Consider the following 27,000-nt stretch of genomic DNA (forward strand, 5'->3'; position numbering starts at 1 on the left):
CATTCTTTATACATCAACCACTTTTCCCAGTCCATCCTGAAAGCCCTTTTTTTATCTTTAACATGTAAGTTCTTCCATCGCCAGGATTTCTTCAATAATCTCAAACCATTGTTTACAATTCAAAGTGATGTCTTTGAGCCAGTTCCTAGTTACAGTCTTTTTACATGCCACGAGAAGAATCTTACATAAATATTGGTCACTTTTGGGTGCTATGTCTTTAATATTTCCCATGAGCAGAAATAAAGAGGTTCTGGGTATTCTATATCCAAGCGCTTCAGACAGAACTACCTGCACATCATCCCAAAAAGATTGGATTTTCTCACAACTCCAAAATATACGTGCGTGGTCTGCTTCTAACTGTCCACACTGTCTCCAGCAAACCTGCTGCCTGGAGACTTGTTTGCTTTTGATCTTCGGTGTTATAAAGAAGTGAATAAGGCACTTCCAGGAAAACTCCCTCCATATCTGTGAGCTAGTGGCAGTTTGGTGTATTATCCACATATCGTCTTTAATTCTTTATCCCATTTCAATTTTATATATAGTGTGGAGGAGGAGCTGCAACACATTAATACCTCATATAAGGAAGAAATTATTCTGGGTAATGTATGATTATAGGCATCCATCATCATTTTAGTAAGGGAATGGATATCATTTACTCTAATTTTCCTTTTTTTTTATTGTAGTAATCCCTTAATTGGAAATATCACAATAAGTCCTGATTTCTGATTCCAAAATCATCCTTTAAGTCCTGGACACTTTTAATTTCACCCTCTGTAATTACACAGCACAATGTCGTTATTCCCCTCTCCTTCCATTGTTGAAATATTGGATCTTCCCTTCCTGACTTAAACTCCTCATCATGCGTAATCCACCTAAACATTCCAATTTCTTTCTCCAGTTTGAGATGTTTGACAATAGAATGCCAGATCTTTAATGAAAAGGTCACTATTGGGCCCAGTTTGTCTTTACTATGTCCATGAATTTCACTCTCCCCTATAAAAGACTGAGCTTGAAGATCTTGTACATTTATTTCTATGTCTTTCCACTTGGCTGTATAACTAGAAGTACATCAGTAAAAAATTGGACGTATTTGTGCTGAAATAATTTTTAAGATTTGGAAGAGGCATACCACCTTTTTCTTTAGGTAATTGGAGTGTTGAATAGCGCACTCGGGGTCTCTTACCACCCCATATGTACCTCGATATTAATTTATCCCATTCACAGAATTGCTTTGGTGGGATTTCCACTGGGTGTGATTGAAACAAATACAGCAAACGTGGTAAAATATTCATTTTTACTCCTCTTATCCTATCACTGAAGCTCATGGGATACCTGGACCACCTCTCAATATCGCTCTTTATATTATTAGTAATTAGATCGTAATTGGCCCTAGACAGTGTTGTTAAGTCTTTAGTTAAATTTACTCCTAGGTATTTTAGACATTTTGCGTCTCAATTAATGTCATAGTTTTGTTTGAGTTCCGTGTTTGGTTTACAATTAAGCATAAGAATTTGGGTTTTTGTTACATTTAATTTATATCCGGCATATTCATTAAATTGCTCTAATACTTGCATAAGGTTTGTGAAATGTTTCTTGGGTTCAGCTAAATAAATCATAACGTCATCTACAAACAAACTAATTTTGTGTTAACACTTTTATTTTAACAACTGCTGTCTGAGTAATTGAGCCAGTGGTTCTGTATAGAAGGCGAAGAGAGAAGGACTAAGACAGCAACCCTGCCTAGTTCCTCTTTCCAGGTGAAATCTTTCTGATAGAGACCCCTTTACTCTCACTCTAGCTGTTGGGTTTTGAGATATTGACTTTATACACTGGATAGATTTACCGTCAAAACCCAGCTTTTCTAGCGATAAGTAAAGAAACTCCCAGTGTACCCTGTCGAAGGCCTTCTCAGCATCGAGACTGATTAGAGCAACAGGTAGTTTGTTTCGATGAGCCCTATCTACTATATGAAGAGTTCTTCTAATATTTTCACATGTTTGTCGACCTTTAACAAAACCTGTTTGGTCTTCATCTATCAAATCTGGTAAGAACAATTGTATTCTGGATGCTAAAATAGAACTATACATTTTATATTCTGTATTAAGGCGTGATATAGATCCCTGGTTCTTTGCCTGGCTTTAGTTTACCCATGGCTTGTGGTAATTTCTCAGTGGTTATTTCTGCAGTTAAGTTTTTATTTTGTAAATCGCCAGTAGAGGGCAGATCTAATGTATTAAGGAACTCCAGTACTTTTGTTCTATCCATTTCAGAGGTCTGTTTGTATAGTTCTTCATAATAGTTCTTAAAAATATTTTCAATATCTTTTGGATCGTATTTAATTTGATTTGTTTTGGGATCGCATAATTTAGAGATTAAATGATTAATTTGTTGCTTTCGCATTCGCCTTGCCAATAATTTAAGTGCTCTTGGTCCTGCTTCCAAATAAGTTTTAAAAATCTTGCCTTTTTCTCTACTTCTAACGTTAATAAGCCATTAATTTCCTTTCTCAGTTCTCCAGTTTGAGCCATCACCTCTTTATTCGCATTATGTTTATGTTTAAGCTCCAATTGATTTAATTCTGAAGTAGGTTTTTCATAATGAGCCTTTTCTTTTTTTTTTTAAAGTGCTTGTAATAGCTATTAATTTTCCTGGAATCACTGCCTTAAGTGCATCCCATAGTATGGAGGGGTCCACTTCACCATTGTTATTCTCCTCTAAATATCTTTTTATTTCCGTGCGAATTTGTTCAATTATTAATTTATTATTTAATATTCCTAAATTTAATTTCCACTGCGTGTTTCTTTTTTCCCCCAGAGAGATCCTCACATAGATAGCACTATGATCTGATACGTCAGCTACCCCAGTTCGACATTGCTGTATCCTGTGTCTGTTTTCTTCTTGTAAGAGAAAGTAATCTGTTCTAGAGTATACAGAATGCGCGGCAGAGTAGCGGCTGTAGTCCTTCTCTAATGGCTGTAGTTCCCTCCAGACATCTATTAGCTACAATATCAAATAATGATTTGAAGTATTGTTTATTGCTTTCCGGTGGGGCATAAACATTCACAAGAGTTACTGTGCTACTATTAATTGTTCCTTTAACGATAACATATCTCCCTTCTTTATCCTTTATTTCTGTGTGACACTCAAAATTGACACCTTTTGAAATTAAAATAATGACCCCCTCCTACGACGGTTTGGGGATGAACTATAAAAGATATTATTAAAACCAAATTTCTTCAGTTTTTCATCTCTCATGTTTTGCTTAGACAGCAAAGGTTTCCTCCTTGCACACCTGCCATGATAATTAAAGTTGCGCAGTCTCTTTCTGACTGTAGATTCATGCACTTTGACATCAGCTGTAGCAGGAGCTTGCTGTAGGTCCCGTGATGATGTTTTAGGGTTCTTGGAGATTTCTTTAAGCATCTCGTGTTCTGCTCTTGGGGTGAATTTGATTGGACGGCTGACCTGGCCATGATGGCAGGTGTTTTAAATGTTCTCCACTTGTAAATGATTTTGCGGACAGAGGAACGGCTGATTACAAATTCTTTTGAGATCTTTTTCTATCCCTTACCAGACTCATAAGCATCAACAATCGTCTTTCTGAAGGCCTCAGAGAGCTCTTTGGAACTCACCATGGTGATACCTCTCACTTCAGCAATTAAGAACAAACCAAACTAAGTGTCTGAGGTGTAAATAAGGCAAAGCTCCTTCAAAATGCTCTGTAACCATGCTCTAATCATTTGCACCTGATGTGATGCACCTGTAGCTAATTTTAGCCATTTTAAGTACAAATAAATGTGGGCGTGTCCTTACTTTTTCCTCACAAGAAATTGGATTTTTTTTTAAAATTACATTTTACAGATCATTTAAAAAGACTTTTCTGTGGTTTTATGTGTTTAGTCATATTACTTGAATCTCCCAGTATTGTTAAAATGAAGATCAAATGTCCATATGTTTAACTATGTTAAAAAAAAACACAGGCTTTCACGGGGTGTCCTAATTTTTTCACACGACTGTATATAAATACAGGATATAAATTATAAATGTATGAATTTATCCCTAATGAGTGAGATAGAGGTGACGGTGGTGAGGAAAAACTCCCTGAGATGATATGAGGAACCTTGAGAGGAACCAGACTCAAAAGGGAACCATCCTCATCTGGGTGACACCCGATAGTGCGATTATAAATAAATCCCTCTATAACTGTGTACTACATGGACACATAGTGCAGCTGTGTAACCACTAAAGTTCATAAGAGTTTACACGTGAAGTCTGTTGTGTTGAGGTTATAAACTGTTTGTAGCAATTACAGTCTTAAAGCTACCAAAGGAAGAACATCCACAGCCATCTTCATGGTTTCATAGAGGAACCATCCTCAGTAATCTCATGGTGATCTTTAGGCCGTCTGTGTGGACCATCTTCAGCAGCAGCCAGCGGTTTTATATAAAGGTTTGAATACCTGAGTATAAAACTTAGTGTGTTTACAAATAATTCAAAGGAATATGGTAATTACGAGTGTTGGTCCTTCTTGTCGTTCGTGTTTATAACCCAGATTTCTGTGAGAACTATAAAGTTTTATTTATTTGTTGTAATTACTGTATTCATGACATGAGGGCGCTGTTATATAAGGAACAGAACACTGAAGTGGTGATGAAGCGGAGTTACTGCTACCACCCTGAAGTTTATTTTCCTTTCCTTTAACTGCACGTCCCCAAGTGTTTTATTCCTCTTACACCACAGCAACTTACCAATGAGCACAATTTATTATTTATTTAAAAAAAAAAAATCCATACTTTTTTTTACACATTTACAGTTAGTTTTAATGTTGTGGAGTTTTGGTGTAACGTTAGTTCCTGTAGCTGTAAACAGACTTTTCTCTCTCTCTTGAAGTTAGAAAGACCAAAAACGCAGCTTGTCATATTACAGAGAAAAAAAAACATAAAAAAAGCGTAAACTCCTCCTCTTAGTTAAAGCTTTACGTCTGACTGTTACAAAGCGCTGACACTGGAGACTCCTTACAGAAAACTTCACCATATCAACAATTACACACGTTTCTAAATTCCGTTTATGTGAATGAGCTGTTACTATGGAAACGATAACGCGTTAGAATTATACGAGCGCATTAATTACAAATAAACCTGTGATCTGCAGCTGCGCTACTGTCAGAGCTGCTGTTATAGAAAACTAATCAACACCTTCTGACCAATCAGAATCCAGAACTCATCAGTGCTGCTGTATTTAGAAAGAAATGAGAAATAAAGGAGTGACTCGGGTCCCCTGTTAAAACCAAGACGTTCTTTTATTGTGAATTTACACCTAAACTCCTCACAGATGTGAACACTGAATGATGGTGGCGTCTCGTTGAAGGCACTGACTATGTTGCGAGTGTGTGTATTCGGCCTGGAAGGCCTCAGTGCAGTAGTCGCTTTCTTTCTTTCTCTTCCTCTGAAAGGTGAAATGTACAGTTACACAAAATCAGAATAAAAAAAGTAGTTGGTCTTTATAATGAGCACCATTGTGAGCCCTTCAGTCCAGGGCACTATACATGTGTTTATAAAAGATCCCCAGGTTAAACGTGGCGTGGTTACAGTAATACACACACGTACTGCGCAGAGTAGCGAAAGGCATTAAGTGGCGTCAGTTCGACAGTTTGCAGTGCATTCATAAATCTAATGTTGACGTGTTATTAGCACCAGTAAATACGATTAAAACACTGAGCTAAGATAGACAGCGCAGAAACGAAAGAAGCAGAGTCCTTTATAACCACAATGGAACCCAAACATAAAATAGCAGTTCAGGTGAAAATAAATAGCACACAGTTTTTCCCCTTTAACCAAAATGTGTTTGCGATTCTGAACAACTCCATTGAACAAAGCCATCTGAGGCTAATTTGCGCTGGTGTTACTCTGGAGGCTTCCTTTACCCTGCATTCACATGTGACAAGTCACGTGTGGGCGTGGCCTGTCCAGCAGTTACTAGTTCCGATAAGAAACGTAATGAATTATATAGAGCGTCTAAATCTAGCTCGTTAAATACAAATGGCGCGCTAATCAGAGTGAAAATCGATTGTGTGATTTACGCGTTACGTGCTCAGCTTCGTACTAGCATCATTCTCAGATTAGCTTAGCAAAGCGTGCTAACTGTACTAGCTACGTACACTCACCAGAGGCAGCGACGATCTCTGCTACTTCCTTCCAAGCTTTATTTTTCTTCCTAGCGTCTCTGTACACATTTAATACTTGGTCATATTTGACAGGATAAGATGAAACCGTGGTTATAAGATTTTCTTCCACTTTTGTATCGAGTGAGAGCTAATTACAGGTAGGAGTTAATGCTGCAATCCGTTGTACTCAGAACGTTTCCCCCAGTTCGGATCTAAACGTGTTTCAGCACTTTGGCTCAGAAAATCATGGATTATGACCAGAGCAAGGTCATAGTTTTTATGGCTAGTTTCTGGATTCAATAAACATATTGAGAAGAACTAATATGAATTATTTCTGCATGATTAGAGAGGAGAAATGATGTAGAAGATAGAGCAACGAATCTTTTTCATCTTTGCTCATAAAAATGAAAAATAAAATTGATCCGTCACAGTGGTCTTATCGGGTTAGTAAAACTGTTCAAACACTTTTCCATGACACAAAGGCTACATATCCAATAAAATCGAGTTTTATCAGGTAGAAAGTAACGTAAAGGGAAATCTGTTCTCTGTTTGCCGCCATATTGTTGTGACGTCAGCTGTGTTTATATCCGAGAACTCCAGGCGGATGTTTTTCGAGTTCCTGACTTTGGAATTTGGAGTTTATTAACCGTTCCGTTGCACTTCTGCATGTCACAGGACGTTTTTTTGGGTTTTCAGGTTCTGAGTTCAATGGATTGCAGGATGAAGGTATGAGTGGGGAACTGAAGAAGATTCTGACCATAAGATTTGTCCAAGGAATCGCTCGAGACTTTTGTTTGGATTTGTTTGGATTTGTCGCATCACGTCGCATCATAGCTACCTAATTCTATTGCGTAGAATTGAGAAAATCTATTGGTGCTGCTGTTCCTGAAATGGCAGCTCTGTGTCACGCTCACACGGAGAAGATGAGCGATCACCCGTCACTTTGCTAATGTGAATGTAGGGTTAGTGCGTTAGCTGCGTTAGCCTCCAAGCACCAGAGCAAAACTAAAGAAGCAAACTTCAAACATCAACCGTGTATCAGCTACATTTAGGATAAAGAGGACAATGTGGACATTTATTTTCGACTGAAGTGTAACTTTAAGACTTTTAAGCTTTGTTACAATTTAAAGTGGTCAGAAATGAGTGATTTAATAAGGATATTTCTGTCCAGTCCCCTGCTCTAACACAATTTATTCAACTGTTTTAGCTTCATGACTGTTTCAATGCTGTTTTTATCTGCCCTTGTCTACTTCCCCTTGACCCAGTCCCCTTAGCTATCCAAGATGCGCTGGAGCTGTTAACAACACCAGTTTTCAGGATCACAGCTTACCCAGAAAGCATTGCTACAATCTGAGAAAGATTTCTTTTCAGAATGGTGGCTGAAGATAAAAGGCATTGGGCTTTTATTAGGTTTTGTTCCTTGTGCTCATCCATCTGTACATGACACTGAGGGAGATGTGTAACTGCGCTCTACTAGCTAATTAGCAAGCCAGCTAGTCTGCACATTTTGCTCTGCTCTAATTAACATATTGGGTAATTGCTATAAACACAGACAGTTCGCAAGGAAGCTAGTCAGCCAGGTTTACTCTACTATCTAGTTAGCATGCCAGCTGGTTAGCAATTTTTGCCCCAGTAGCTAATCACCACCAAATGTGGCAATGAGAGGAGACCATCTGTTGCCATGCTAGCTAGCTCTTCAGCTTTTTTCTGCTTGTTTGCTGCGTTTATTCTATTAGCTTATAATCACACTAGAAAGTTAGCAAGCCAGTGTGACTGTGCAGGTTGTGAAGGAAAGTTCAGCTTCGTCATGCTTGCTGCGAGTGCACACTTATCTGATGGGGGAAGTGGACAAGGGCACAGTACAAATGCTGTAATTCAGAATGTGTGTTGGATCAGAGAAGACACTTTGACGCTGCAGCTTTCAGTTCTATTGAACGTAGATATGTACTGTTATTATTGTTACGGTTATTTCTGAGAGACGATGTGGAGAGACGGAATCTCTGATGTGGAGATCATTCGCTGTAGTAAATAAGAGTCCTCTTTGATCGTTTCTTTGGTATGAAGCTAATGCAAGTCGATCTGTAGTTTAACGTGTAGCGTTTCTCCCAGTTCTCCACTGAGGTAGTCTTTATCGTTCTCGTCCTCTAGCGCCTCCAGCTCCTTCTTACCATACACAGGAACGCCGCTGATGTGTAAATAATAAACTCCAGGCAGAAGCTGGTGGCGCTTGTTTTTGGACAAGCGCAGGAAGCTCACTCCGTCCCGCTGGTTGAGTTTGAACAGGCCGGCGTCGTTCCCGAAGTCGATAGCGTAGCGGACGTGGTTTTTGAGCGTGGAGAGAGCTGGCAGGAACTCGATGATGTGATCTTTAGCACTTAGCTCGCCCATGCTCAGGTTAAAACGAATGATGTCATCAACATCCACGCTGGCTGAAGTGATCACTTCCTGATCGACCTAAAAGTAGAAGAGATTAATGCGCTGTCCTGAACACTGGTGAAAAAATTTAATTCTAACAGTAACGCTCTTCACAAGACCTTCATCATACATCATATTATAACGAAACTCCTCCCAATGCATTACATCATACCCCAAACCCCTCCCAGTATATTACATCATACCCCAAACTCCTCCCTATACATTACATCATACCCCAAACTCCTCCCTATACATTACATCATACCCCAAACCCCTCCCAGTATATTACATCATACCCCAAACTCCTCCCTATACATTACATCATACCCCAAACTCCTCCCTATACATTACATCATACCCCAAACCCCTCCCAGTACATTACATCATACCCCAAACCCCTCCCTATACATTACATCGTACCCCAAACCCCTCCCTATACATTACATCGTACCCCAAACCCCTCCCAGTAAATTACATCGTACCCCAAACCCCTCCCAGTACATTACATCGTACCCCAAACCCCTCCCAGTAAATTACATCATACCCCAAACCCCTCCCTATACATTACATCGTACCCCAAACCCCTCCCAGTACATTACATCATACCCCAAACCCCTCCCTGTACATTACATCGTACCCCAAACCCCTCCCAGTAAATTACATCATACCCCAAACCCCTCCCAGTAAATTACATCGTACCCCAAACCCCTCCCTGTACATTACATCGTACCCCAAACCCCTCCCAGTAAATTACATCATACCCCAAACCCCTCCCTATACATTACATCGTACCCCAAACCCCTCCCAGTACATTACATCATACCCCAAACCCCTCCCTATACATTACATCATACCCCAAACCCCTCCCAGTATATTACATCATACCCCAAACCCCTCCCTATACATTACATCATACCCCAAACCCCTCCCTATACATTACATCGTACCCCAAACCCCTCCCTGTACATTACATCATACCCCAAACCCCTCCCTATACATTACATCATACCCCAAACCCCTCCCTATACATTACATCGTACCCCAAACCCCTCCCTGTACATTACATCGTACCCCAAACCCCTCCCTGTACATTACATCGTACCCCAAACCCCTCCCAGTATATTACATCGTACCCCAAACCCCTCCCTATACATTACATCGTACCCCAAACCCCTCCCTATACATTACATCGTACCCCAAACCCCTCCCAGTATATTACATCGTACCCCAAACCCCTCCCTATACATTACATCGTACCCCAAACCCCTCCCTATACATTACATCGTACCCCAAACCCCTCCCTATACATTACATCGTACCCCAAACCCCTCCCAGTACATTACATCATACCCCAAACCCCTCCCTATACATTACATCGTACCCCAAACCCCTCCCTATACATTACATCGTACCCCAAACCCCTCCCTGTACATTACATCGTACCCCAAACCCCTCCCAGTACATTACATCATACCCCAAACCCCTCCCTATACATTACATCGTACCCCAAACCCCTCCCTATACATTACATCGTACCCCAAACCCCTCCCTGTACATTACATCGTACCCCAAACCCCTCCCTGTACATTACATCGTACCCCAAACCCCTCCCTGTACATTACATCGTACCCCAAACCCCTCCCTGTATATTACATCGTACCCCAAACCCCTCCCAGTATATTACATCGTACCCCAAACCCCTCCCAGTATATTACATCGTACCCCAAACCCCTCCCTATACATTACATCGTACCCCAAACCCCTCCCTATACATTACATCGTACCCCAAACCCCTCCCTGTACATTACATCGTACCCCAAACCCCTCCCTATACATTACATCGTACCCCAAACCCCTCCCTGTACATTACATCGTACCCCAAACCCCTCCCTGTACATTACATCGTACCCCAAACCCCTCCCTGTATATTACATCGTACCCCAAACCCCTCCCAGTATATTACATCGTACCCCAAACCCCTCCCAGTATATTACATCGTACCCCAAACCCCTCCCTATACATTACATCGTACCCCAAACCCCTCCCTATACATTACATCGTACCCCAAACCCCTCCCTATACATTACATCGTACCCCAAACCCCTCCCTGTATATTACATCGTACCCCAAACCCCTCCCTGTACATTACATCGTACCCCAAACCCCTCCCTGTACATTACATCGTACCCCAAACCCCTCCCTGTACATTACATCGTACCCCAAACCCCTCCCTGTACATTACATCGTACCCCAAACCCCTCCCTGTACATTACATCATACCCCAAACCCCTCCCTATACATTACATCATACCCCAAACCCCTCCCTATACATTACATCATACACCAAACTCCTCCCTATACATTACATCGTACCCCAAACCCCTCCCTATACATTACATCGTACCCCAAACCCCTCCCTATACATTACATCGTACCCCAAACCCCTCCCTGTACATTACATCGTACCCCAAACCCCTCCCTGTACATTACATCGTACCCCAAACCCCTCCCTGTACATTACATCGTACCCCAAACCCCTCCCTATACATTACATCATACCCCAAACCCCTCCCTGTACATTACATCATACCCCAAACCCCTCCCTGTACATTACATCATACCCCAAACCCCTCCCTATACATTACATCATACCCCAAACCCCTCCCTGTACATTACATCATACCCCAAACCCCTCCCTATACATTACATCGTACCCCAAACCCCTCCCTGTACATTACATCGTACCCCAAACCCCTCCCAGTATATTACATCGTACCCCAAACCCCTCCCAGTATATTACATCGTACCCCAAACCCCTCCCTGTACATTACATCATACCCCAAACCCCTCCCTGTACATTACATCATACCCCAAACCCCTCCCTATACATTACATCGTACCCCAAACCCCTCCCTGTACATTACATCGTACCCCAAACCCCTCCCTATACATTACATCGTACCCCAAACCCCTCCCTGTACATTACATCATACCCCAAACCCCTCCCTATACATTACATCATACCCCAAACCCCTCCCTGTACATTACATCATACCCCAAACCCCTCCCTATACATTACATCATACCCCAAACCCCTCCCTGTACATTACATCATACCCCAAACCCCTCCCTGTACATTACATCATACCCCAAACCCCTCCCTGTACATTACATCATACCCCAAACCCCTCCCTATACATTACATCATACCCCAAACCCCTCCCTATACATTACATCGTACCCCAAACCCCTCCCTGTACATTACATCATACCCCAAACCCCTCCCTATACATTACATCGTACCCCAAACCCCTCCCTGTACATTACATCGTACCCCAAACCCCTCCCTGTACATTACATCATACCCCAAACCCCTCCCTGTACATTACATCGTACCCCAAACCCCTCCCAGTACATTACATCATACCCCAAACCCCTCCCTATACATTACATCGTACCCCAAACCCCTCCCTGTACATTACATCATACCCCAAACCCCTCCCTATACATTACATCATACCCCAAACCCCTCCCTGTACATTACATCGTACCCCAAACCCCTCCCTGTACATTACATCATACCCCAAACCCCTCCCTGTACATTACATCACTGTGTGTTGTGTTTGTGTGTTGTGTTTGTGTGTTGTGTACCAGTGTGTTGTGTACCTGTGTGTTGTGTACCTGTGTGTTGTGTACCTGTGTGTTGTGTACCTTGGTTGCGTTGCTGCTGCGTCGATGCCGTCCTTTCTTCGGATAGCCGTTGACCTTACACTCGTAACACGCTTCAGGTGAGAGAGCGTTCTCCTCATCTACTGCAGGTGGAGTACTGCTGCTGAAGCCCACTCCTGATACACAGTGCCTACACACACACACACACGCACACACACGCACACACAAGCACGCACGCACACACACAAACACACGCACACACACACAGTATAATCATACACTTTTTCTTCCTGTGTAGCAGCTCCTTCAGTATCTGCACTTTATTCTGCACTGTGCTGTTATAAATCTCCATCAGGAAGAGAGTGTGTGTGTGTGTGTGTGTGTGTGTCTCACCCCTGTCCGGCTCTGTAGTATCCAGGTGGACACACACACACAAATCCCCCGTCGGTGTTGGAGCAGCCGTAGTTGCAGGGGTTCTGTGGAGACGAGCACTCGTTCACGTCCTCACACAGTCCGCTGGTCTGAGTGAACATGAAGCCGCTGGGACACACACAGCGGAAACTGCCCAGTGTGTTGTGACACGACGCACCGCCACACACCTGCCCGCTCTGACACTCGTTCTCATCTAAACACAAACGTACAGCTCTGAGCGTCACTCTGCGTGTGTGTGTGTGTATGTGTGTGTGTGTGTGTGTGTGTATGATTAAAGGAGTCATAGGCGTCTCACCGACACACTGGTTCCACTGGTAGTGCTGCAGGTAGCCGTGAGGACAGCTACACCTGAATCCACCAATCAGATTCTGACAACCATGATTACATCGATGATCTCCGTCACACTCATCAACATCTGCACACACACACACACACGCACGCACACGCACACACACACACACACACGTGAAGTCACACAAGCTTAAAGCAGTAAGTACAAGTAAAAAATCATGCATGGAAACGTATGTAGTGTGAGTTTGACCTTCGCAGCGTTGGCCGCCCTGGTCCAGTGAGAATCCTCTCTGGCACTCGCAGCTGAAGCTTCCCGGGCTGTTCTGACACACTCCGTTAGGACCACAAAGACCCGGATCTGACGTACACTCATTGTTATCTACACACACACACACACACACACACGGAGGACATTCAGTGCCTAAGCATGTGTGTTTACAGCTAGATTAACAGCACCCCTGGCCAAAAGTATGTGCACCCCTGACCATCACACCCATATGAGCTTCTTCTCCAAACTGTTTCCACAAACTCTGAAGCACACAGTTGTGTAGAACGTCTCTGTGTGCTGTAGCTTTACAGTTTCCCTTCACTGGAACTAAGAGACTCAAACCTGTTCCAGCATGACAATGCCCCTGTGCACAAAGCGAGCTCCATGAAGACTTGGTGTGTGAAGGTTGGAGTGGAAGAACTCGAGTGTCCTGCACAGAGTCCTGACCTCAACCCCACTGAACACCTTTGGGATGAACTGGAACTGGAGACTCCTTACCCAACATCAGCGCCTGACCTCACTAATGCTCTTGTAGCTGAATGAACACAAATCCCCACAGCCACACTCCAACATCTAGTGGAAAGCTTCCCAGAAGAGTGGAGCTTATGTGGAGAAGAGTGGAGCAGAAGGGGTGCACATACTTTTGGCAATATACTGTACTTATGGGTACCTGGAAATGTATTCTGTGTGTGTGTGTGTGTGTGTGTGTTACCGATGCAGGCTGTGTGATGTTGTGTGAATCCTGGTGGACACTTGCAGGTGAATCCACCGATTGTGTTCACACACAAAAACTGACAGTTATGCTGCTTAGTGGAGCATTCATCCAGATCTACAAGAGAGAAAATGGAGAACTGTGTGATGGAGAGTGAGAGGTGTTCCACAGTGTACAGAAGAGTTTGATGATCAAGAGCACACCCTGGTTACTGAAGAAACATGATGGTAAAAGACCCTCAAGTCTACTAAGGCTGATGAAACTAACAGCACAGTCTGAGTGAAGTGTGCTGTCCATGAAATGCACCATCACTGACTATTACCCATCCATTCATCAATGTGGTGTGTGTGTGTGTGTGTGTGTGTGTGTGTGTGTTACCTTTGCAGCTCTTGCGGTCCTCCTGCAGTATGTATCCCCGTGGACAGGAGCACACGTATCCTCCCTCGATGTTCTTACAGATGAAGTTGCATGGTTTAGGAGCCTGAGCACACTCGTCCACATCTGTGCAGAGAGATAATGTGTGTGTGTGTGTGTGTGTGTGTGTTTTCAAGATCAACAGGCTCTTTTATTTATGAAGTTCTCTAGGAGTTACAAACAGAAACATGGATGTCTTAAATGTCTTAAAATGTCTTGGAGATTAAACACAATCTAAAGAAAGCCTTATAAACTAACGGCTGTCAGTCAGTAAATACCCTAATCATTACCTTCTATTATCAGATTTTATTTTATCCCTGTCCTCTTACCAGTATCACCTACCCCATAACCGCTTCCTTACTAACCAATGTCCTAACCCGCATTGCCTGACTCCTAGCCACTAACCTTTAGCCACTAACCTCCATTTCCTTACTCCTTATTCATTTATTCCCTTCACCCATTATTCCCAAACATCCATGTCCTAACTTTTCCTGATTCCTGTTTTTTGATCCACTAACCCAACCACTCATACCTTAAATATCCCCTAACCACTAACCCCAGTTGTTAATACTGTTTCCTGGCCACTAACTCTTACCCCCTAATTGATATCTCCTAATCTTGATCTTCCTATCTGCAAATGTTGGTCACCAAACGCATTTCAGCTGATCGACTATATTTGGGATAAAATTGTTCATTTTTGGTCAAATCATAACTTCAGGGTCAAGTTACAAGTCAACTTCTTCTGCTACATTACTTGAAAAAAGGCAAGGTTTCCTGAAAATTTTACCAGACTTCGAGGACCTGCAGTGTTGTGCTTCTTTCATTCAGAGACGCCTTATTCTCCAAAGGCCTACACACGATCTGATATCACTTCCCGAACCTTTATAACCTCTGTACTCCCGCTGATATCCCCTAACCACAAATTCCCTAACCTTTAAACCTTAGCCACGATCTTCTAAACCTTCTAAACTACAGTAACTCTTATCCTTTAAGCCCAGTCTCCTGAATCCTAACCTGGGTCTCTTATCACATCTACCCTAACCTGTACTCCATCCTCACAGGAGAACTAACAGCCCTCTGAAACAGCTGTTCATCTGTCTGACCATGTTATAAAGGAAGCGGTGGAACAGTCTCACACGCACACACACACACACACACACACACACGCACACACACTCACCCACACAGAGGGTGCTGGTGAGGTCGGTGGTGTATCCGGGATTGCAGATGCACTGGTAGGAGCCCAGCGTATTCACACATCGGCCATTCTTACACAGATTCCCCATCACCTTACACTCGTCAATATCTGCACAAAACACATGCAAGTTCTCAGCTGTAAAAATGTGTGTAACTGTGCCAAGGCCATTTACTCTCACCATTCAGGAGTAAGATTAAAAGGCTTAACATCAACTCGTTGACCTTCTCAAACCAAACTGTAGAACTTAAAATCATCATTAGTTCCACTTGGGATTAAAATATTGTCAGGAGATTTGAGTTTAATGCATGCAGTGGATTTAATGCATCTGGCATTACTGGGCGATTTCCTGGTTGTGTAAACATTCCTTAATTTCCTCCCCTCACTCGTTAACTAGCGGTTACCTAGACGCCAGATTCGTATTAAAATTCAATTTCAGAAGGAATCCTGATGGTCATCTAGGACACAAAACACAGGTCAGGTGTTAGGGCTTTTCTATCACAGCACTTTAGAGGTGTTAAAAATCAATCATTACTCTGAACGTTTTCAAAAAGCCAGCGTTTCCCAAAATGTTTGACGTAAGAGAGAAACTGCAGCGTTAATTTTTTTAATTAATTCAGAAGATGTGCAAATGTTATAAACAGAAAGTAATATTAAAATAAAATAAATCAACGAGGTGTGTAATAAGTAAGAAGTACTGCTCACCCTGTCGGTCAGTGGTGTATCCAGGACCAAGTGGACACATTTTTTTGTACTGCGTCGTTCCAGGAAGTGGACAGATCTCACAGTCTGATCCCCAACCGCGACCTCCATTACAGCAACACTCTGATTTCGTCACGCTCACTCGGTTGGAGGAGCCCATCTGACACAAAGTCTGCAGAACCTCAGTGAAACAGAAACCCTGCCGATTATCTGCAACACAAGACCCAGAACACGGATCAGCTTCAGTCTAGCTTTAAAATAAAATAAAACAGGTGAGCCACAGAATGTAGAGAGAATAAACTAGTAGGGTGTGAAACAGAAATCTTGATGATTATCTAGAATTCAAAATGCTGATAACGAAAGCTAAAACACACACACACACACACACACACACACACACACACAAGCACTCACCGATGCACTCTGTCAGTGTGGAGCTGGGTGTGAATCCTTGGTCACACCTGCACCTGTAGCTTCCCACCGTGTTCTCACAGCGGCCATTCTCACACACTCGGGGCTTCGCTGTACACTCGTTCAGATCTACACACACACACACACAGCTCCGTAATATCTGATTAATAATAAATACACCAACTGACTGAGGGAATAACTTTTGGAAGAACAGTTCTCCATTGTTCCACAGACGTGTAGAATCTTTGACAAGGAGTGTTGAAGCAGTTCTGGAGTCTTCTGGTGGCTCAGTATCTTACAGACACACTGGATGTTGTGTGTGTGTGTGTGTGTCTCACCTATACAGCCCTCTCCTCCTGGTTTTCGGGTGTATCCCTCCGGACAGATGCACATGTAGGTTCCGATCAGGTTCTTACAGGTCATTCCTTTGGACTTGCAGTCGTCCAGACCTTCTGCACATTCGTCCTGGTCTGAAACACACACCACATTCGTCTTGCAGTGTGTGTGTGTGTGTGTGTGTGTGTGTGTGTGAGTCTGCTTATTTTCTAGTTTTGGAGATATTGTGTGTATGTGTGTATACCTCTGCACATCCTTTGATCTTCTCGGAGCACGTATCCCGCAGGACATTTACACTCGTAGGAGCCGTATGTGTTCATACAGCGGAAGGCGCACAGCAAAGGATTCTGGGAACACTCGTTCACATCTGCCAACACACGTCACCATTAGCATATTAGAGTTTTGGGTTAAACTTAATGTAACGTGTGTGTGTGTGTGTGTGTGTGTGTGTGTGTGTGTGTATATACCTTCGCATGTCATCATGGGTCCAGGTTCGAATCCCTCCTCACATGCACACTCAAATCCTCCAATCACATTAGTGCAGGTTCCATTACCACATGGGTTCCCCACGCTGCACTCGTCTATATCTGAGCCAGAAAAACACACCGAACGCTGATCCAGTGTATAATTATAATCGTCTCTCTCAATATCTGTTTCGCGTTTTCAAGCATGACGGCGTTAAACGCTATAATCAGCACAGCAGCCGTGTTCAGGTCCAGTTTCTCCCCTTTAACGCCACTTTATTATCAACATTTCTGTTTTTCGTATCATGCCAGGGTTAATTGTTTCAGCAATTTGCTGATGCCAATGTCGGTGATAACGACAAGATGGAAAAATCAACATATCAGCATACTCTAGGCAATATATCAGAACCAAGGACTATTTTATTTCGGTCAACTCCTGATGAAAAATACCGACATGAAACTGTAGGATGTTACGATCTTCCCTGTGTGCATCTATACATGATGAGATATATTTTATGACCAATGCAATGCCGAGTGACTTGCTATAAAGTATAGAGTCTCAGGGGCCGTTTACACGACAACGTTTTCAGCCAAAAACGGGAAACTTTTTATGCGTTTTGCGTGTTCGTTTACACGACAATGGCGTTTTGGGGACTGAAAACGCATATTTTTGAAAACGCCGCCGTTATCGTCTCCATGTAAACACCCGATACGGGAATCTTTGAAAACGGTGACGTCATGCGCGTGTGTAGTACGTGTTCGGTGTGTAGCCATGCGCAGCACCTGTCTATTGTAAAGGCATTAAGAGCGAACAAACACACACAACAATGGCGGAGTACATGGTCATGTTGCTGCTGCTCAAGAGTTTGCTAACGCTTCTTCAGCAAAGTGTGGATTTTCTTCACCAATATTACAACCAACTAACAAGGTGACAGCGCCAACTACTGGCCTGGCGTACGCAATACAGCGCTTTTGGCTGTTATCTCGGATATGTGTAAATGCGAATCATTTTGAAAATGTTGTCGTGTATACGTAGCCTGGTTGTTTTTGTGGCACAAACAAAGCAACACAAAAGAATAGAAACCCTTTAATTCAGGTTCTCATCATACAAATAACGAGGTCTCATAATACCTAACACTGAATGTAAATTATTGGAGTGTGTGTTACTGTGTGCATTATTGAGGTGTGTGTTTATTACTATGTGTTACCTGTACAGTTTGCACCAGACGAGTCGAGAGAGTATCCGATGTGACAGTCACAACGGAATGAGCCGTCTGTGTTTATACACTGAGCATTATGGCAGATGTTCGGGTCTTTGCACTCATCCGTGTCTGCGATTAAAAAAAAATCAATCTATCAATAAATCAGTCAGTCAGTAATTAAGCAATCAATCAGTGTGATGAGGAGCAGCTCACCCTCGGGTCCATCGTCTACCCCGTACGGCTGTCCTTTGCTGTAGCAGAGCATGCTGAAGTCATCTGAAACACACACACATATTTCACACAACCACATTATGTTTACTTGCACTGTGATTATTTATTTATTTATTTATTTATTTACGATTTCCCCCATTTTTCTCTCCAATTTGGTCACATACTGATTCCCACCAGCCTGCTCTCCCCGAAGGAAGTATGCATCAGAGTGCAAACTTTTAGTCATGACGATAAAATATCAAATGGCTTGTTTTAGTTTCATACAGATGCATGGTGTATCAGATGATACCCTTATTTATTATTTTTTTAATAAATGGTATGTTCCAGCTTAAAATAGATAAGATAGCATATCATATTCCCCCAAATATTATCAGGAATGGTTTGTTCCTGTTACTGAGTGGTTTTTTTTTCAGTCTGGGTTTTTGGGCTACAGTGAGCTTGCCTCATAAACTTACATTAGTCAAGTGTGTGTGTGTGTGTGTGTGTGTGTGTGTGTGTTTTCTCACCAGAGGTCTTGTTGGGGCAGAGGTCACAGGGGTCTCCCCATCCTTGACCAGGCATAGCGCTGCAGCAGCAGTCTCCTTTAGTGGTGTTCAGAGGCCTTGGAGCTGAACAACGACCGTTCTCAAACTTAGTGAAGCAAAAACTCACACGTTTATCTGAGAGAGAGAGAGAGAGAGAGAGAGAGAGATCAAAACACACATTTGTCATTTTATCAGCTCCACCTACCTCCACCTAGGTGTACAGTTACTGAGTGTAGTCAATGTGTTACTCAGTAAAAGGCTTGGCACCCCTCTATCATATCCGTCAATGGAGAGGACGTAGCACTGAGCAGGTATAATTCGGGTGGTGGTTTACTCTCAGTGTGTGTGTGTGTGTGTGTGTGTGTGTGTGTGTGTGTGTGTGTGTGTGTGTGTGTGCAGGTAGGAGTGAATCAGCTACAGCAGTGTTGTTGGTTTTGTTGGAGTTAAACAGCTAAGCACTTCAGTATCATGCTGGAGTCAGAAACACTTCACAGAATAAAGTGTAAATCTTGAGTGCTTTTCTTGAATGTTCTACTTTGTGTGTGTGTGTGTGTGTGTGTGTGTGTGTGTGCATATTTGGACAGGTTATTGGTGTTCTTGCTGTTCATGAATAGATGGCGAACACTCCATCATCTGTTTTGTATTATAGAGAGAAACCTTGTACACACACACACACACACACACAGTAAATGTACTGTGTTTGTTGAAATCTGTTTTTTATTTTCATCCTCCATCTACACAGATAGAGAGATGAGATGATGGAAAGACTGAGAGAGTGAATAAGTGCATTAGTTATATGGGTCAAGTCCCATTTCTGTCCTTTGGTAGAGCCCTTGATTGGGCGATGGCTTACTTACTGCGGCTGTGATGGACATCTTTGTCCACCAGCAAAGCTCTTCACAAGCTTTCAGCTAAGTGCCATTGTGAAAGAGTGTTGGCCAGCAGGTGGAACTTACTGCCCTTGTGGAGTGTAAACATTTCCAGCAGGGTTGCGGACATACCAGAAAACAGCGCCGGTGACCTGGCAGCCCAACACCACGCCCCACATTGCCATTTCACCAACAGGACATTTAGCTCTGGTGCTGGTAGGAGACCTTGTGGATAACATTCTGGTTTAACAGTTGGATATAGCATTAGAGGAGAACCTGTTCCACCCTGCTTTACTGGGTTAGGGTTAGAGTAACATTGGGTGTTACACTTATTTCATGTTTCACTATCCTAAAACTGTCCTAAATACCTCATTTTCACTGATTCATGGCTTTGTACTCACACTTAGTTCTATAGTCAAAGGGTTCTTTGTTAAAATTGGATTAATTTTACAGAAGGTGCTTGCCTAACTATCGAGCCACCAATGGTTAAAGGCTCTGGGTTATTGATCAGAAGGTCAGGGGTTCAAGTCCCAGCACTGCCAAGCTGCGGCCCTTCAGCAAAGCGTCTTGAACATCCGCTCCAGGGGCCGTTTCATGGCTGTTCCTGACTTCTGACCCCAATTTCCTAACAAGCTGGGTTATGTGAAGAAAGAATTTCACTGTAATGTAATTTATATGTGACCAATAAAGGCTTCTTCTTCTTTAAAAACGAACATTATCACAATCTATTCGGTCCAAAAGACAAGTTTACCAGGCTGGTCAAATTCCTTCACTTATGCAGGAAACATCCAAGCTGGGGTCACCCATAAACCATAACTAGTCTACAGCTGCACTGATATGTCAGCTTTCAAGGATCTGTTCATTTTCCAACCCTCCTATTTCACCAGCCACAGCTCCAGATCAGATCTGCATGGAGAAGAGCTTGTGTGATCTTATGATCACAGTAGCGACAGGCATACAGACGCTGCGGATCCTCTGACCTATCTGTTGTTTCGAGTAGGTTATAGGATCCGTCTATCCAGAAAAGCTGTTTTTTGGGATAGCTTCTCACAAGAAAGTTGTTTCCTGGTTCATTGGACCTTTGTTTATTGTGTTTGGAAGGGAAATCAGCTCCCACTAAACTGGGCACAAGTTCTGGTATGTCCACCTGATCTGTTTATATATTGTTAAAATTTTATATTGTTTTGTCATGTTTTTATTTTTTGCACACACTGCAAAATACTAAGACATAACTTTTAGTTACTAGGTAGGGGGACCGAATAATCAGTGTAAATTCTGAATTCTGAATCAGACTTTCGCAAGATGAAGTATGGAGGAGAAGTTGGTAGGGACAGAAATAGAATGGAGCCAAATGCAGACATTTTATCATCTGGCACTCACGGTTTTGGACTACCAGATATTTTGCTTGTTTGGTGAACATCTGTTGGGAATTTTAGTTTTGCTTACAAAGGAAATACACCTGTTTCATCAAAAGGAGTGTGTGTAGCAGAAAACACTCACCCACACACCTCCTCCCAGACGAGGAGAGCTGGAAGCCTTCAGCACAGATGCACTTGAAGCTTCCTGCTGTATTTTGGCATTGTCCATAGATACAGATATCTGGAGTCTGAGCACACTCATTGATATCTGGAAAAGAAATAGCTTGTTTGGTGAACATCTGTTGGGAATTTTAGTGGTCAAAAGCAGACAGGAAGTGGCAGTGATAAGGTTTTGCGCTAATGATCAGAAGGTTCTACACATTCAACTCATCAGCCTTGTGCTTAGATTGTATTGTGTCTCAATTGTGGGTAATTTTGGCTTAAATCATCTGATATGTTGAGATACATACTCGCTCTTTATCACAGCCACTATTTATCCCCAACACAACTTCTACACCTCAGACAAAGCAAAAGCTTGATATTTAGGAGCTGTTTTCAATTTCTGATTTTCCTTCAGGTTCTCAGCACAGACAAAAACACAGGAGAATTTAACCAGGCCAAAAGTTAAACTCGAGCAGTTATATCTAATCCCTTACAGGCAGAAAGTGTGTGTCTGACTCAGGTTTTGAAAATCAGCAGAACAAATCACCAGCAAGACCTGAATTCACTGCTCCAAAATGAAAAATAGCCAATTTGACACAGCGTAGTAATACAATATATCATGATATTCAACAGACCCAATGTTGTGGGAGGAGGTTGTCTATGTGTACAGCATTTTTGAGCAGTGTTTGTTTTCCTGGAATAAAATCTATCCAGTTTGGAAGGAAACAGAAGGGTTGCTGTCTTTTGAGGGTCTTTTTTCTGGGCAAATATGAAGGACCATTAGATGTGCCTGAAAAAAAGTTCTCTTAGATGTGCTTTTTTTTTTTTAAAAGATGGAGGCTCTGTATTTATCTGTGTTTATTATGTCGCATGTTGTGTGATACAATCCTTCCAGCTTTGATGTCAAGTGCCATTAGGTCTTGTTGGTTCTGAGCTTGAGCAAGTACCAAAAACACTACATCTGGAAAATTTAGTACTAGATGGGTGGCCAGTGGAAAACATTGTGCACAAATACTGTGCACAAAGGCTCTAACCTGCTAGCTACTGAGCTATGCTAGCTTTGTATTAAAAAAAAAGTCTAGTTGTGTTTTTTAAAATCTAAGCTAAGAAACTAGCTAGCATTTGTGAGTAATGCAAATTTTGAGCGTGCTAAAAGTGATAACATACAATGAAGCTGAATCCTGACAAACCCAATTCAGAATACAGCTACAGATAACCATGTAGACATTCTAAATATCCTACAATAACTCGTTAATATTTATTAAAGCATGTTATCAAAACATGATCTGTGTAACGATACATTATTTCAAGAAACACGTTTAGACATGTATGATCAGAGAGGATCGTACCTACGCACTTCTCATCCAGGAGGTAATATCCAATAGGGCAGATACACCTGTAGGAGCCATCCAGATTTTGGCAGGTTCCTGGACTACAAGTTCCAGGATTTATATCACACTCATTAACGTCTGCAAATAAGAACATTACACATGCAGGAAATAAAAATATAACACCAAGGAGATGAGGGGTCTTGAGCTTGTGATGTTGGACTGGGACTAGGTCTCAATGTTCAGAGTCTTGATCTGGGTTCTCTGTCTCCATGGTCAGAGTGGTCTTCAGCTCAACATTAGTCTGGATCTTGCTGTCCTTGTTTAGAGTCTGGATTTGGGTCTCAATCTCCATGCATTAGAGTTTAGGTCTGGGTTTCAGTCTCTATGCTCAGTCTTGGTCTGTGTCTGGGTCTCTATGTGCAGAGTCTCAGTCTTGGTCTCAATGCACAGAGTCTTGTTCTGAGTCTTGATCTTGGTTTGGGTCTCGGTCTTCATGTTCTGCGTCTTGGTCCCAATGTTCAGAGTCTTGGTGTAGGTCTCACTGTTGTCTTTGTCTTGGTTATATTACATATACTGTATATTTGTGTAACATTTCAAATCTCCACACACTGATAATATGGAGTGTGTTGTGTTCTTACCCACACACACCCGGCCGTCTGGAGAAAGTTCATAACCATCACGACACACACATGTGAAGGAGCCCACTGTGTTGATACAGTTCCCATTGCGACATATTCCTCTCTGTGTGGTACACTCATCAATGTCTAAACACAGAACATGCATAACACACACACACACACACACACGCACACGTGTTATTCATATAAACAGGGCATGTGTTACACACACTATTGTCATATGAGATAACAATGACTGCTTTATAGTGCAACATGTTGTGTGTTTGTGTATTTGTAGTTTTGCAAGTGTGTGAACTGAACCAGAGGAACCAAAGACCCACTGGGCCTACGCCCAAACAAAAACAAACCCAGGAGAGCCTGCTTCAGTTTCCCAGAAAGATTTCAAAACCATCAGATCTGGACTTCAACTGAGCCGAGGAGTGTGTGTTTGTGTGTGTGTGTGTGTGTTATAAGAGATGCATGAATTCCTAATGGAACAGATGGAATTTTGGGTAGCTGTGTGTGTATGTGTGTGTGTGTGTGTGTGTGTGTATGTGTGTGTGTGTGTGTTTGTTTGATTGTTTGTTTGTGTGTGTGTGTGTTTTACCGATGCAGTCATCGTTGTGTGACAGTTCGAACCCTGGATAGCAGAGGCAGGTGTAGGAGCCGATGGTGTTCTTACATGTTCCGTTACCACATGGCTGTCTCTCACACTCGTCCACATCTAAACTCACACACACACACACACACACACACACACACAAACGTCACATCACATCCAGTCTTACTCAACTATGTGCTCACACTCAAATTGCTCAATCTGGAGATACACACCATTAAACACAAGTGCAACAAGAGGGTAACAAAGACAGTGTAATGTAACACATACACTTACCTATGCACATGGCGGGGGCGGTGGTGGCCTTGTAGCCGTTGGGGCAGAGACACCGATATCCTCCCACCAAATCAATACACTGACCTGGACTACACACATTAGGGTTCTCTATACACTCGTTACGATCTGTGAGACACACATCATCATCATCATCATCATAACCATCATCTTCATCATCATCATCAGCATCATTATAACCATCACCATCAGCAGCAACATTATCGCCATCATCATTATAACTATCATCATCATCATCATCATCTTCGTCACATCATCACATCATTCTAACATCATCACCATCATCATCATAACCATTGTCACATCATCATTGTAACCATCATCATCATCTTCACAATCTTCATCATAATCATCATCATTATTTTCATAATCGACATCAACATCATCACCATTATAACCATTACCATCAGCAGCACCATTATCACCATCATCATTATAACTATCATCATCATCATCATCTCCGTCACATCATCACATCATTCTAACATCATCACCATCATCATCAATGTCACATCATCACCATCACCATCAGCAGCACCATCATCATCATCATCTTCGTCACATCATCACATCATTCTAACATCATCACCATCATCATCATAATCATTGTCACATCATCATTATAACCATCATCATCATCATCATCTTCACAATCTTCATCATAATCATCATCATTATTTTCATAATCTTCATCATCACCATTATAACCATTACCATCAGCAGCACCATTATCATCATCATCATTATAACTATCATCATCATCATCATCATCTCCATCACATCATCACATCATTCTAACATCATCACCATCATCATCATTGTCACATCATCACCATCACCAGCACCATCATCATCATCATCATCATCATCTTCCTCATTATCGTCACATCATTCTAACATCATCACCATCATCGTCACATCATCACATCATCATTATAACCATCATCACCATCAGCAGCACCATCATCACCATCGTCATCATCATCGTCATCATAATTTTCATAATCTTCATCACCATCATCATCATCATCACCATTATCACCATCATCATCACCATCATCACCACCATCATCACCATCATTATAACCATCATCACCATCATTATAACCATCATCTTCATTTTTAAAACCATCACCATCATTAATAATCTTCAGCAACATCATCATTATACCCATCATCGTCATCATCACCATCATAATTATCATCACCATCATCATTTTCATCATCTTCATAATCATCATCACCATCACCGTCACATCATTCTAACATCATCACCATCATCGTCACATCATCACATTATCATTATAACCATCATCACCATCAGCAGCACCATCATCACCATCGTCATCATCATCGTCATCATAATTTTCATAATCTTCATCACCATCATCATCATCATCATCACCATTATCACCATCATCATCACCATCATCACCACCATCATCACCATCATTATAACCATCATCACCATCATTATAACCATCATCTTCATTTTTAAAACCATCACCATCATTAATAATCTTCAGCAACATCATCATTATACCCATCATTTACACGTCATCATTTTCATCATCTTCATAATCAACATCACCATCACCAACATCATCGTCACATCATCATCACCATCATCATTATAGCCATCATTATCATTGTAGAATCTTTCTGTCTTTGGACCATTCTGTACACAAACGCACACTGACCCAGGCACAGTCCGGTGGGGGTGAGTCTGTATCCTTGCTCACACTCGCAGCGATAACTGCCCGCAAGATTCAAGCACCTGGCGTTCTGCTGACACACGGGTCCATTCTGACACTCGTCAATATCTGTAAGATAAGAGATATCACACACACACACACACACACACACACAATATCTTTAGAAAGAATACAGTTGCTATATTTTCTGTACTATATGACACATTGACTAAGCAACAAAGCAACATGTATAATTTCAGTATTAGCTTAATTGTAACTTCCCAGTTTTTAGTATTTTTACAGTAGCGATGCTGCTCCAGCAGTTACAGTAGTATAAAGCATGTGTGTTTCCACTGCGGTTCTAGAACCTTCTGAGGAACTAAAAAGTTGTAGTTGTGTAGCTTTCCTGAAAGAGAACTCTACTAGCCCTGGAGCAAGAAGTAAAATGTGCCCGGTTCTTCCAGTGGAGACACCCCTGTACACTCTGTGATGTATTGTCAAGGACATAAAATCTAATAGATGTTGGAGTGTGGCTGTGGGGATTTGTGTTCATTCAGCTACAAGAGCATTAGTGAGGTCAGGCGCTGATGTTGGGATGTCGAGGAGGTCTGGGCTGCAGTCGGTGTT

General features: G+C 42.1%; 1 protein-coding gene across 1 annotated transcript in view; it reads right to left on the reverse strand.

Moving 5' to 3' along the window:
- Positions 1-5,275: 5,275 nt before the first annotated feature.
- fbn1 (fibrillin 1) overlaps positions 5,276-27,000 on the reverse strand; it is a 91,191-nt gene continuing 69,466 nt past the window's right edge. Inside the window, 22 exon segments of the mRNA XM_053234637.1 lie at positions 5,276-8,617; positions 12,290-12,437; positions 12,641-12,872; positions 12,975-13,094; positions 13,221-13,349; positions 13,951-14,067; positions 14,329-14,451; positions 15,545-15,670; positions 16,265-16,471; positions 16,676-16,801; positions 17,011-17,142; positions 17,253-17,375; positions 17,476-17,595; positions 18,681-18,803; positions 18,888-18,950; positions 19,412-19,564; positions 21,799-21,924; positions 23,168-23,287; positions 23,788-23,913; positions 24,374-24,490; positions 24,662-24,787; positions 26,380-26,502. Of these exon segments, the coding sequence (XP_053090612.1) occupies positions 8,228-8,617; positions 12,290-12,437; positions 12,641-12,872; positions 12,975-13,094; positions 13,221-13,349; positions 13,951-14,067; positions 14,329-14,451; positions 15,545-15,670; positions 16,265-16,471; positions 16,676-16,801; positions 17,011-17,142; positions 17,253-17,375; positions 17,476-17,595; positions 18,681-18,803; positions 18,888-18,950; positions 19,412-19,564; positions 21,799-21,924; positions 23,168-23,287; positions 23,788-23,913; positions 24,374-24,490; positions 24,662-24,787; positions 26,380-26,502 (3,170 nt within the window). The 3' untranslated portion in view covers positions 5,276-8,227.

Source organism: Pangasianodon hypophthalmus, chromosome 6 (assembly GCF_027358585.1).
Source record: "Pangasianodon hypophthalmus isolate fPanHyp1 chromosome 6, fPanHyp1.pri, whole genome shotgun sequence".
In the NCBI taxonomy this organism is placed as follows: domain Eukaryota; kingdom Metazoa; phylum Chordata; class Actinopteri; order Siluriformes; family Pangasiidae; genus Pangasianodon; species Pangasianodon hypophthalmus.